This window comes from Pelobates fuscus, chromosome 13, assembly GCF_036172605.1.
Source record: "Pelobates fuscus isolate aPelFus1 chromosome 13, aPelFus1.pri, whole genome shotgun sequence".
NCBI classification, from domain to species: Eukaryota; Metazoa; Chordata; class Amphibia; order Anura; family Pelobatidae; genus Pelobates; species Pelobates fuscus.
The window spans coordinates 85,742,231-85,757,272 of record NC_086329.1 but is presented as its reverse complement, the minus strand read 5'-3'; the positions used below and the strand labels follow the sequence as shown (position 1 = coordinate 85,757,272).

The following is a 15,042-nucleotide window of genomic DNA, read 5'->3' as shown; positions in this document are numbered from 1 at the left end:
CGTCTGTGTATATCTTTAATGCGCAGTGGGCGGTTTATGAGTTTCATCACGAACGGCACAGTGTAGATATGGTGCTGGAAATTAGACTAAAATATCTGTAATACTGGGTAGAAACCACAGAAAAACATAATAAAGAATAGAAACAAAGAGACACTGTATTAACGGACAATATAAAAACAGGGAAAACGTACCATGTAAGACTAGATAAAAGAGTAATTATACAATACAAAAAGAAACAAAAAAATACCTTTATATGCTACCTCACAAAAAAAATGAATAAATAAACAAACAAAGAGGGATACAAATGGTATAGAACAACAGCACCAATTATACAGGTAAAAAATGACAACCTTAATATTGTCACCAAACACTGGTAAATAGGAGCATTCTTCGGTATAGAGGGGACATGCCTAATATCTACATCCAGTTAGTGCAATGATATATTAAAAATGACCTTTAAAAACAGTATTGCAATATTTTGTTGATTCGAGTTAAGCAGCTATACCCCCAATGGGGGAGAAAAGCCTGATTTATCATTATTTTGTGAGTGCATCATACACCTTAACTATTCACACGGTTTATACAATATAAAACAGTATTGCAATATTTTGTTGATTCGAGTTAAGCAGCTATACCCCCAATGGGGGAGAAAAGCCTGATTTATCATTATTTTGTGAGTGCATCATACACCTTAACTATTCACACGGTTTATACAATATTATAATATATGGAGTTTATTTTAAAATTTCAGATACTTCTTATCTTGTGACATCACCTAAGAAGACTCCTATACTTTATCATTTTTTTTTATGACATTAAAATTAAGGTTGTCATTTTTTTTACTTGTATAATCGGTGCTTCTGTTCTATACCATATATATCCCTCTTTGTTTTTTATTTGTTCACTGTATGAACTGAATTCACAAGTTACAGGAGAAAAATTAATTGAGTGAGCTGAACTAGGTTCTCTCACATCCTGCTGAGACCAGCCGAAACAAGGTTTAGAAGCTAGATTTTTAACTGCACTTCTCCCTACATATCTGTTAACAGAAAGTGACATCTTGATCAAAACTCCCTTTAATATGTGCTTTTTGTTCCATCACTGTGATTGCTTTTTAGACGTGGCATGACAGGAGTTGACAGAGTTATGTAGAAAACTGTCTGTGAGGCTGTAGAAAGAATACTGGGGAGAACAGTTAGTCTGTTGGGGGTGGGTGAATGATACCTATGTAGGTGTATGGTTAGGAGAAGATGCATATTTGGGAAGAGAAGTACAGGGCACATTACATAAAAGGTAAGAAGAGGGGGGGAAAAAAAAGGACCAAGTGAGAGATTGACAAAGAATCCTACGCTGGGATAGAACCCCTCAATTTTCCAGTTAGATGCCAGGAATCATGTGCAATAACAGAATTTGTCGCACCTAACCCAGATGACAGGAATTCTAGGACGGGTGGGATGCCAGGAATGATATGCAGGCAAAATATCCCATGAGGTTTGCTAGGTTCCCAGAATTCTTTGCAGGAATGGAACCCCATAAACTCTGCCCAGGCCCTGGGAGCACAATTCACAATTTTCAGCCCTAATGTCTAGTCCTCATCTGAGGTCGCACTCCTAGTAATTTACCCCAGCTGTGCACTGCTCATTTGCATTTTTCTCAGATCACAAGAAGTCTCTTTTTTAGTCATATGGCAAAATGAGAGGACGCTTAAGTTCACCACTTTAGGTGAAAGTTGCAGATACAAAATGTGAGGGGGGCAGCAGGTAACCACTTGGGGCAATATGATTTAGCACTCAATGCTGTGAAAGTTGGATAGTAAGAGGGCATTTGGCAAAGGGAAGAGGGCAGCAACCAGGGCAGTGCATGTAGGCATTCCGATTTGGGTAACAGATTGGTACTTCGGATAACTGGAGATTTACGGGGCAGGCAATCTAAGCAGGAGAGTGGTAGACGGGCAGTCAAGTTCTTTTCTAAGAATAGTGAATTTTCTTGTGGCCCTACATCACATGTTCCATAGCCACTCCCACGGGTTGCGTGCTGTCTTACTATGCCAAATTCCTCTGTATTGTTCTATAATCTGTTTACATGGGGGACCCATTGTAAGGCTAAGCCGTGCTTGCTGGAATTTCGCAAACTCATGCACCTGTGTAGTAATTTGCCACCTGTTTTTTTGTAAAGGTCAGTCTACACCAGGTAGCAAGGAATGTGTGCTGAATATAGCTTATTTGCAGGAAAAATGCATATATTAGAAATAAAGCACATTGCACCTTGTTTCCTTCAGTCTGTATAATGTGCCAACAACCAAAACGGAGAAGGATTAATTTCCTTTACAATATGATGTACTCACGCAAAACGACTTTGAGAATCCTGTGACCAATTCTTTTCATGTGAACAAGTATATATAATCCTCCCTCTATGCGCCTTGTTTTCTTTACAAGTGGAATCTTTGAAAACGCGGTCCTGTTTTTTTTTCTGTCTTTGCCTAAATTCTATACCCTCTTAATATCTTGTGCTTCAACTATCACCCATTTCTTTTAGTTTTAACACGTACACGCAAGCAACACTCTATATTTTAAGGGTTTTCACTGGCAAAAAAAACGAGTCTTGGTATTATTCATTAGATTTTTAATGGAGTATTGTGTTATTTAGATAAATTTGTACTATTTACTAAGTACCTTGGATTTTGCTAATCTTTTAATCTACCTGGATGCACAGAGGGGGTTAAGTGCTACCTATAAGCAGCACTAAACACCAGAGACTTGAGCCGGTCTAATAGGCTCTTTACAAGGTAAACAGTGCTATTTAGCACTATACTTTAGATTTGTGTAAGAAAGTACTACACTATGTTATCCCCTTTTCTCATCCTGGATTTACTGAGAGTATCCACTATAAGAGGAGGGTGTTGTACTGCTGCAAAATTACAGAAGTGTCTGTGTTCAGAGACAACTTTATAGGCTCTGTCTAGGTGAGTTTGAATTTGTACATCCTTATTTACAATAAATTAACTTGCCATTGAATATTGCACTATTTGTATATATTTGCATCATTTTGTTGAAAAAGGTGAATTTTGTGCTTACCTATATTCACATAGCGCTCCACAGTAACTTTGTGTGATTTTATTGGAGCTTCCGGAATTTTACCAGACTTAACGATCACTTTAATGACGCTGAACGTATTCACGCTCTACATCAAAACAAAACAGTAAGCCCTTAGTGTATGCTATCCTAGCAACCTACTTTTCTACCCTACCCTTACCTTTTGTGTCAGCATACCCCACTCCCTCTAGCATGTAAGCTCATTGAGCAGGGCCCTCAATCCCTCTGTTCCTGTGTGTCCAACTCGTCTAGTTATAAATACGTGTCTGTTAGTGCACCCATTGTACAGCGCTGCGGAATTTGTTGGCGCTTTCTAAATAATAACATGAGGGCATACGGCACCAGTTAAATCCTCATAGGAAAGTATTGAGGCAATGTTTTCCTATAGGGAGGGCCTAATGCATTTACCTCCCCGTCCCCTGGCCCCATCGAATGATGTCAGAGGAGGCATTTAGGGTAAGTAAATAAAGTTTTGTTTTAACCCCTTATCTCCTGGAGTCGGAGGGAGACCAGAGGGAACTATACTGCTAGGAATACTAGAGAATCCCTTTAAAGTCTGAATTTGGTTCACATAAACAAAATTCAGCGAGAATTATCTGGATTTGCAATTCTTATATTTACTAAAGGCAAATCCAGTTGGAATGTGGTTATGTAAACTGAATGCACACATCTCTTTCCAACCAAGGCCTGGTTTAAAATAAGTCAATTGCCTGGTGGGATTCCCACATACAATATAGTATTTGCATATTTATCAAACACTGAATTTGAATTGGATTCACTCTGAACAAATCCTGTAGAAGGCAAATTTGCCAACTAAACTCATTGGCTTTTTGCAGATGATCCTATAAAAATTCTTCTTCTTTAACCACTTGCAACACAAGCAGCCCGCAGACAAAGTGTTAAAAGAAATAATAAAAATGTAAATATGAATTTAATGTTATTAATTAATGATAGAAATGTTCTTACTTTTCTAATGTATTTTATGAAAACCAGAATTATCAAGAAAAAAAATAATAAATTCAGACAAGGGGAGCTATATAAAAGCCTGTCCTTTGTGGTGGGAAGATGTATTTGGGGAGAGTTCCCTGCTAAATCACCACTACTTGTACTAATATTGCTGTTAGCAGCCTTTGAACAAACTCCAGCAACAACTTACTTAATCGAACATACAGAGAGGCTCCCTGGTACCACTTGTGAATCCCCTAGCAATGAACTCCAGAATACGGCCTACATGGCATGGTGTGTTCCAGGGAGAGGAGAAAAGGCCGATCTCCTGGCCTAGTTGGAGCTCTGTTTGGCCCATCTTTGGACCAGCGGGGATTATCCTGACCCACACCAGGGAAAAATCTGTAGCTGTGCTCAAGGCAGCCAGATTCTATGAGTCCTTGCGGCGATACCAAAAGTAGCATCTGTACTAACAGGGAGCATATTACAGGAGTGGGAAGAAGAGTTACAGACAAAATATAAAGCAGTTTGCGAGCAGCTTTGCAGCTTATTCACACTTGTGAATTAAAACTCACCTTATCCGCTGATTGTTGGTGCCATGGATGATGTCTCGGGATGCAGCTCTACCTCTGGGCTAGGAATCAAGATGGAGGTGATCCAGTCTGCCATCCACAACCTTGGAGTCCTCTCTGCAACATGGGAGTCTCACGGGACATTAGCCCTACCATCTGTTAAGGAAGGTCCAGCGGTCCTTTAGCACTGTTTTGTTTTTTTTACTTAAGCCTGGGCTTGGAGAGTGGAGGTGCTGAGGCATCCTGCCTTGACAGTATGGTGCAGAGGCAACGATACTTACATTTTCCTAAGTGGGCTTGGAGCAAGCTTCCTAATGTGGCCTAGCTGAGTAATTGGCTGACCGCTCGATACCTGCTTCTTGCAAGTCTGAGTTACTTAAAGGACTACTATAGGCACCCAGACATCTTCAGTGCAATGCAGTGGTCTGGGTGCCAGGTCTAGTTTTAACCCTCCAGATGAAAACATAGCAGTTTCAGAGACACTGCTGTTTATATTGCAGGGTTAATCCAGCCTCTAGGGGAGCTCCGACTCGAACTTAATCTAAAGAACCCTTTTCATGGTTGAACTCAACCCAAAAGTACACACACATCTACCTAAACCTCACCGCAGACCATGGGCCGTAAAAATAAGAAGGCAAAAGCAGAAAAAGGCACGGCAGAGATATCGGAGATATGCTGCGGAACACACAACGGGCCGCATGGTCCAAGATGATGCTGGCGGACGACCTTTCCTCTTGTTCCTCGGAGGAGCTCGCCACAGACCTCTTGGAGGGAGCGTCCTTCAGACCCATGCCGGATCATAACACTGCGCCTAAAACAATCGGGGAACCGGTCACTGCAGACCAACTCAAGAGAATGCTGGCAGAGCTACGTAAGGACCTGGCGGCAGACATGGCCTACTATAGAGAGGCCATAGAAGGAGCCCAGTCCAAAATCACCCGACTAGAGGCATGCTCGAGTACCCAAGACTCTAGATTAGCCAAAGTGGAACAACAAATGGCGGACCTGACTAAACAGCAGAACGCCACCACAGAACGGCTAGACACACTAGAGCAGGGATTCTCAACCCAGTCCTCAGGACCCGCTACCAGTCCAGGATTTGGGGATTACCTGGGTGTGTCTAAGGTGTTTAGAAAAAGAGAAAATAAACACCTTAGACACACCCAGGTAATCCCTAAAGCATGGACTGGTAGGGGGTCCTTGAGGACAAGGTTGAGAACCCCTGCACTAGAGGAACAGCGGAGGAGGTATAACTTAAAAATCCGTGGGATACCGGACTCGGTTGGCCTCTCTGAATTACCCCACTATATCAGGCGGTTCCTGGGGGGCCTGCTCCCACCGAAGCAAGTGAAATCCCTGAGACTAGATGGGATGTTCCGACTACCAAGGCCGGCTCGAGCTCCAACAGCAGCACCTGCAGACCTTATCCTGCGCTTCCAGTCCCTAGCGGACAAAGCTGCTCTTCTAGCTGTACTAAGAGGCAAGACACCTATGCTGTTCGAAGGTACAACTCTTACAATCTTCCCAGATATCACCAAGAGCACCCTTACCTGGCGGAAATCACTGCAGCCGCTCCTACAACACCTCCGTGCCAAAGAGACGCCCTACCGATGGGGAACACCACGAGCGGTATTCTTCACTCACAACGGGTTACCCCACAAAGCGCAGAGCTTCCAGGAACTGGAGTCACTTCTCAGATCTGCAGGCATACTCCATGCAGCACCAACGAGAAACACAGGACTGTCCCAGCTAAACCCTGCTAATGTACGGGAGTTCACCCCGAGGGAAACTCTGAGGGCACCGCCGGCCAAACAGCCCACCTGAGGCACTAAGAACAGCCCAACCCATGGGGACACTGTTATTCCACCACTTACAATGAACATGTTTAGCATAGTTTTGGACCGCTGATAGAAGGTCTATAATTTTAATTTTCCGTTGCATTTCTTCATTGCTTGCCTTAGTTTATATTTTTTGCCTTTAATTAAGTGTAATCCTTGCCTTGTGACCTCTGTTTACTCCGCACCTCCCCTGGCTGAATTCACGAGATGGCTGTCGAAAGTAGCCACACACAACAGGCCGACCACACAGACGAGCATGACAAGCTCCCCATACACGTAAGACATCATAGCTACAACCTCAGCTAGGCTTTAATAGACAGCGCATAGCCATATTGGAGTAACCTCTCCGCAACTCCCCCTCCCCCCAGTTTTATCTGCCGGCCCATAGTCGAGCCCGCTATAGAGCACACACACACAGCTACCCGGCAAGGGGGACCCCCTACGTGCTCAGCACTTACTTAGAACCACACTTGGATAACTCTCCCACGTAGGGCACAAGAGATGTTTACTGTTTATGTTTCTAATTGTGCAACCTAACAATAAAAATGTGCAAAGTTTACCAATGCCCAATACTGTTATGAAATGTTGACTCCTTTGCAGGTTAATGCTGTTGTGGCATTACTTGTTACTTGCTACTATGTATCCTAAAAGCACGATAAAATAAAGAATTAAAAAAAAAAAAATTGAAGTTGTTTTACCTTTAGCTCACCTCGTTTTTGACGCAGTCTACATTGGATTTACCTTGTGGATATATATCAGGGCCAATGTCTCAGTTTACTCATTAACAACGATAGCATGGGCGCAGTTGCAATGTTATCGCATGACTATTTTAACATTACAAAAACGTGCATTTATTTCAACACACATAACAAACTTCGTGTTTAGAATTGTCTCATGGTCACATGTCTCAACCTGCAAGTTCTTCAGTCATTGTACTTCCAAAATAAAAACTTACCAAAAAAAAAAGAGCACAAGTTTATTTCTGGTAACGCAGCCGAGTTAATAAAAGTAATATATATGTTTTATAATTGGACTAAACCTGTCCATGAAGTAATTTTTTTTAATTTAGTCGTCAAAATGGGGCTAATTGCCGGCTTTTTAAATAATGGCCAATTCTATTACAAGCTATTATCTATCTGCACATTCTGTCTAAGTGAATTTGTGTAACTTCATTTGAACTGAATTTGCAATTCTGTTTAATCTGAGCATTCCATGGTGTATTTCTATAATTCCGTTTTCAGATTCCAGCAACTCTTCTGTTATATGTTTCTAAGTAATACGGAGGCAGTATTGCAAACTTCGTACATTGCAAAATTTTGGGAACAAGGTCTGGAATTTGCAATCCAGATGCCCTTGGCCATTCCTTGATTATTTTGTTGCTAATCCGCACCACAGACATTCAGACTTTAGTGAGAACCATTGTTAGTGTTTAAATTGCCCCTCGTTCCTTCTAGATTTAAAGCTTTGAGCAGAAACATAAAAACATAGAATGTGACGGCAGATAAGAACCATTCGGCCCATCTAGTCTGCCCAATTTTCTAAATACTTTCATTAGTCCCTGGCCTTATCTTATAGTTAGGATAGCTGTATGCCTATCCCACGCATGCTTAAACTCCTTTACTGTGTTAACCTCTACCACTTCAGCTGGAAGGCTATTCCATGCATCCACTACCCTCTCAGTAAAGTAATACTTCCTGATACTGGGGCTGTCTACGCCATTAGATTTATTCACTAATTCAACAAGTGTCAGAAATTAAAAGTGAAATTAAAATTATAAGGCCAAAAAATTCAAACTGGAAGAACAAGCTCAGCTATTATGACATTAAATTTAAAACTTGTAATTTTTACATTATTAAATAACATCACAAATGTGCCATTTGTTCTCTATCCCCTCTAGATTGTTAGCTTTTAGCAGAGCCTCCATGTGTTTTATTTATTCATTTCCCCAATCTAGATTGCAAGCTTTTAAGATCATCTTTTGTCTTAGTTTCACTTTCTCTCATTCTCCGAGCGCAGCCCTATCTATAGCTGCTAGGGTCTGCACACCATGTTTAAGAGGGATACAAAATGATGACTGACACATTTCACAGCAATGATTGACACAGTATTTACCCACTCTCTGAGAAAGGCATTCCATTTACCTTCTTACCAAGAACCTCCCAACCCCCCCAAAAAGAAAGACACAGCAAACAGTACTATCTGATCTTCATTAACTGTTTGGTCCTGAAAGAATCCACTGTTCAGAGCTCCATCCCAAACAGATTGTACAATCATCTGGGATAATACAAATGAGGAATCCAGTCACAGTGAGCACCCGATTAACCCTTGGAAGATCACAGTGTCCTTATTGAATTGGTTCCAGTAACCAGGCATCATGTACTGGTCAAAATCTGAAGCCCTTGGTGGTCAAGTCCATCTTTGCCTCCTTAATCTGCCGCTGTAGCTCCTGCGCAGCACTTTCACAGTCATTAAAAGTAGCCACTCTATATCCAACTGTGGCTAAGGAGTAACAACCGAATGTTACCAGAAGGTAGACCGGAAAGGGCCAGATAACTTGCCAACATGGCTCGGGAATCTCCAGGCCTAAGAGGTCAAACGTCAGAGTGGCCCACACTACTCCAAGGAGAGTCAGCCCCAGCAGCCATTCAGCCAGCTTGGTCATATCTGTGAGAGGCCGTCTCTGTAGGGAAGAGTAATCGAGAGAATGTCACTGTAACACAATCAAGAACGGTCAGTAATACACAACTCATCAAATGGAAGCTAGAAGCAGTGTTGCTGTCCATGCACTAAATCGCCATTAAGCAGTTTTACTAATCACGCCCAGAACCACCACAAAACTACAAGCAGTTTACTCACACTCCAAATCACAGACAAGCTAAAAGCAATGTTACAGATTGCATAACAAAAACGTGACCCGCCAACATAAGCAATTTCAATGACCCAAGAAAGAAACAAACCCATAGGAAAACTGCAAGTGGTGCTAATGATCACACCCACCACAAAGTGGCAAGGGGTTTACCAATTACACAGCACGTAAAAAAAAACCAAAAGCAATGTTAAGGATTAAACCTAGCCACATACAATGTTACAGATCACTCGCAAAATTATAGCATAGCTACGGGAATACGAAGGATGCAATCGCCAGAATGTTATGAGCAATGTTGTTTGTTGCATAAGTTGCACATATTAATTATAATGTTTAAAAATATATTTTATGAAATCACGAGTTGCATGTTACACACCCCTGGTATAATGAACACATTACACATGCTTTGTTTAAAGTATACACTGGTATTCAGTAAATTACAAATGTACCTGACTGAAGTCCAAATTGCAAAATTCAGATAAAATAGCTCATCGTGAAAAAAGTCCACATCTGGACTATGGCACAGAACAGCTATTTGAGACTTCATTTCACAATTATGGCTTCAAACTAGTAAAATTTTATTGTTAAGTGAACAGCCCTTGTATGTTCGTTACTCATCATTGGTGTAACGCTTGAATGCTGCGTATTACATGCCTCAGAAAAAAAACACGTTATGTGTAAAATAACCGCGGAACAAAACACGTGACGTGTACACAGTTATAACACGCTGTATGTTACAAACTCCTGCTATATTACACACACAGTATGTTTGGTGGCCCTGGTATAATGCACACAAAGTATGTTTGGTGTCCCTGGTATAACGCACACTGTATATAGCATGTCCTGGTATAACACACACTGTATATAGAATGTCCTGGTCTAACACACACTGTATATAGAATGTCCTGGTATAACACACACTGTATATAGAATGTCCTGGTATAGCACACACTGTATATAGCATGTCCTGGTATAACACACACTGTATATAGAATGTCCTGGTCTAACACACACTGTATATAGAATGTCCTGGTATAACACACACTGTATATAGAATGTCCTGGTATAACACACTGTATATAGAATGTCTTGGTATAACTCACACTGTATATAGAATGTCCTGGTATAACTCACACTGTATATAGAATGTCCTGGTATAACTCGCACTGTATATAGAATGTCCTGGTATAACTCACACTGTATATAGCATGTCCTGGTATAACACACACTGTATATAGCATGTCCTGGTATAACACACAATGTATACCGCATGTTCCTGGTATAACACACAATGTATACCGCATGTCCTGGTATAACACACAATGTATACCGCATGTCCTGGTATAGCACACACTGTATATAGAATGTCCTGGTATAACTCACACTGTATATAGAATGTCCTGGTATAACTCACACTGTATATAGAATGTCCTGGTATAACTCACACTGTATATAGAATGTCCTGGTATAACTCACACTGTATATAGAATGTCCTGGTATAACTCACACTGTATATAGAATGTCCTGGTATAACTCACACTGTATATAGAATGTCCTGGTATAACTCACACTGTATATAGCATGTCCCGGTATAACACACACTGTATATAGAATGTCCTGGTATAACACACACTGTATATAGAATGTCCTGGTATAACACACTCTGTATATAGAATGTCCTGGTATAACACACAATGTATACCGCATGTTCCTGGTATAACACACACTGTATATAGCATGTCCCGGTATAACACACACTGTATATAGAATGTCCTGGTATAACACACTGTATATAGAATGTCCTGGTATAACACACACTGTATATAGCATGGCCTGGTATAACTCACACTGTATATAAAATGTCCTGGTATAACTCTCACTGTATATAGCATGTCCCGGTATAACACACTCTGTATATAGAATGTCCTGGTCTAACACACACTGTATATAGCATGTCCTGGTATAACACACTGTATATAGAATGTCCTGGTATAACACACTCTGTATATAGAATGTCCTGGTATAACTCACACTGTATATAGAATGTCCTGGTCTAACACACACTGTATATAGAATGTCCTGGTATAACACACACTGTATATAGAATGTCCTGGTATAACACACACTGTATATAGCATGTCCTGATATAACACACTGTATATAGAATGTCCTGGTATAACACACACTGTATATAGAATGTCCTGGTATAACACACACTGTATATAGCATGTCCTGGTATAACACACAATGTATATAGAATGTCCCGGTATAACACACACTGTATATAGAATGTCCTGGTATAACACACACTGTATATAGCATGTCCCGGTATAACACACACTGTATATAGAATGTCCTGGTATAACACACTGTATACAGCGCTACGGAATTTGTTGGCGCTATATAAATAATAAAATAATAATAAAATAATAATAATAATATATAGAATGTCCTGGTATAACTCACACTGTATATAGAATGTCCTGGTATAACACACACTGTATATAGAATGTCCTGGTATAACTCACACTGTATATAGAATGTCCTGGTATAACTCACACTGTATATAGAATGTCCTGGTATAACACACACTGTATATAGCATGTCCTGCTATAACACACACTGTATATAGAATGTCCTGGTATAGCACACACTGTATATAGAATGTCCTGGTATAACACACTGTATATAGCATGTTCCTGGTATAACACACTGTATATAGAATGTCCTGGTATAGCACACACTGTATATAGCATGTCCTGGTATAACTCACACTGTATATAGCATGTCCTGGTATAGCACACACTGTATATAGCATGTCCTGGTATAACACACACTGTATATAGAATGTCCTGGTATAACACACTGTATATAGAATGTCCTGGTATAACACACACTGTATATAGCATGTCCCGGTATAACACACACTGTATATAGAATGTCCTGGTCTAACACACTGTATATAGAATGTCCTGGTCTAACACACACTGTATATAGAATGTCCTGGTATAACACACACTGTATATAGAATGTCCTGCTATAACACACACTGTATATAGAATGTCCTGGTATAACACACTGTATATAGCATGTCCCGGTATAACACACACTGTATATAGAATGTCCTGGTATAACACACACTGTATATAGCATGTCCCGGTATAACACACACTGTATATAGCATGTCCTAGTATAGCACACACTGTATATAGAATGTCCTGGTATAACACACACTGTATATAGCATGTCCCGGTATAACACACACTGTATATAGAATGTCCCGGTATAACACACTGTATATAGAATGTCCCGGTATAACACACACTGTATATAGCATGTCCTGGTATAACACACACTGTATATAGAATGTCCCGGTATAACACACTGTATATAGAATGTCCCGGTATAACACACTGTATATAGAATGTCCTGGTCTAACACACTGTATATAGAATGTCCTGGTCTAACACACACTGTATATAGAATGTCCTGGTATAACACACACTGTATATAGAATGTCCTGCTATAACACACACTGTATATAGAATGTCCTGGTATAACACACTGTATATAGCATGTCCCGGTATAACACACACTGTATATAGAATGTCCTGGTATAACACACACTGTATATAGCATGTCCCGGTATAACACACACTGTATATAGCATGTCCTAGTATAGCACACACTGTATATAGAATGTCCCGGTATAACACACTGTATATAGCATGTCCCGGTATAACACACACTGTATATAGAATGTCCCGGTATAACACACTGTATATAGCATGTCCTGGTATAACACACACTGTATATAGAATGTCCTGGTATAGCACACACTGTATATAGAATGTCCCGGTATAACACACTGTATATAGAATGTCCTGGTATAACACACACTGTATATAGAATGTCCCGGTATAACACACTGTATATAGAATGTCCTGGTATAGCACACACTGTATATAGCATGTCCTGGTGTAACACACACTGTATATAGAATGTCCCGGTATAACACACTGTATATAGAATGTCCTGGTCTAACACACACTGTATATAGAATGTCCTGGTATAACACACACTGTATATAGAATGTCCTGGTATAACACACACTGTATATAGAATGTCCTGGTATAACACACACTGTATATAGAATGTCCCGGTATAACACACACTGTATATAGCATGTCCTGGTATAACACACACTGTATATAGAATGTCCTGGTATAACTCACACTGTATATAGAATGTCCCGGTATAACACACACTGTATATAGAATGTCCCGGTATAACTCACACTGTATATAGCATGTCCTGGTATAACACACACTGTATATAGCATGTCCTGGTATAACACACACTGTATATAGAATGTCCTGGTATAACTCACACTGTATATAGAATGTCCTGGTATAACACACACTGTATATAGAATGTCCCGGTATAACTCACACTGTATATAGCATGTCCTGGTATAACACACACTGTATATAGAATGTCCTGGTATAACACACACTGTATATAGAATGTCCTGGTATAACACACACACTGTATATAGCATGTCCTGGTATAACACACACTGTATATAGCATGTCCTGGTATAACACACACTGTATATAGCATGTCCTGGTATAACACACACTGTATATAGAATGTCCTGGTATAACTCACACTGTATATAGAATGTCCTGGTATAACACACACTGTATATAGAATGTCCCGGTATAACTCACACTGTATATAGCATGTCCTGGTATAACACACACTGTATATAGAATGTCCTGGTATAACACACACTGTATATAGAATGTCCTGGTATAACACACACTGTATATAGAATGTCCTGGTATAACACACACTGTATATAGAATGTCCTGGTATAGCACACAATGTATATAGAATGTCCTGGTATAACACACACTGTATATAGAATGTCCTGGTATAACACACACTGTATATAGCATGTCCTGGTATAACACACACACTGTATATAGAATGTCCTGGTATAACACACACTGTATATAGAGGATAGAGGGTATAATACACACTGTATATAGAGTATAGAGGGTATAACACACACTGTATATAGAGTATAGAGGGTATAATACACTGTATATAGAGTATAGATGGTATAATACATACATAAGATGCTCTGCTGATTGTTATATACAGACAGGTCCCAGACAACTACCGGCTCCGCCCCTAAAGCCGCCTTCAGGGAACAGGAACTGATGTCACGCGGTGTATGCCGGGAAGTGTAGTTCACAAACCATTGGCGGGTCAGAGCCGAACCCGGGTTCCAAGCTGTGTGTGAGTGCGTGCACGGTGTAGGGAAAATCTGACAGAACGCCTGAGCCTGGTCACGTGGTACACCGGCGGCACGCGCGCGAGTACCGGAGCCTGGTCACATGACTCGCACCGGCTGCTGTCTGGTCACATGACCCACGGGGACACGTGTATTGAGAAGATTTGTTAAATGGTGTGCTCACCGACATGAACTGAATACAATAAATAACCACATTCCACGTGTCTGCCTAACGGATAGTCTGCTAACAATTCCATTCATATGTTTTTTAACGTGTTAAAATGCAATAAAAATATATTGCCAAAAAAATAAAAAGAAAAAAACTTTCTTCACTGGTAGAATGTTTCTCTGTGCATTGTGTGGGTCTGTCACAGGGATGAGATGCATTAATCAATGAGTGTCTCATTCTGGTACATGGTATCTC

The 15,042-nt window shown here is 40.4% G+C and overlaps 1 protein-coding gene across 1 annotated transcript; it reads right to left on the bottom strand.

Annotated features, from left to right (window-relative positions):
* Positions 1-7,609: 7,609 nt before the first annotated feature.
* Positions 7,610-14,724, bottom strand: DPM3 (dolichyl-phosphate mannosyltransferase subunit 3, regulatory). The gene is made up of 2 exons (XM_063440448.1): positions 14,456-14,724; positions 7,610-9,127 (listed from the first exon to the last, which is right to left on the bottom strand). Exon 2 carries the CDS (start codon positions 9,107-9,109, stop codon positions 8,831-8,833), a length of 279 nt encoding a protein of 92 aa, XP_063296518.1. The 5' UTR covers positions 9,110-9,127; positions 14,456-14,724; the 3' UTR covers positions 7,610-8,830.
* Positions 14,725-15,042: the final 318 nt, after the last annotated feature.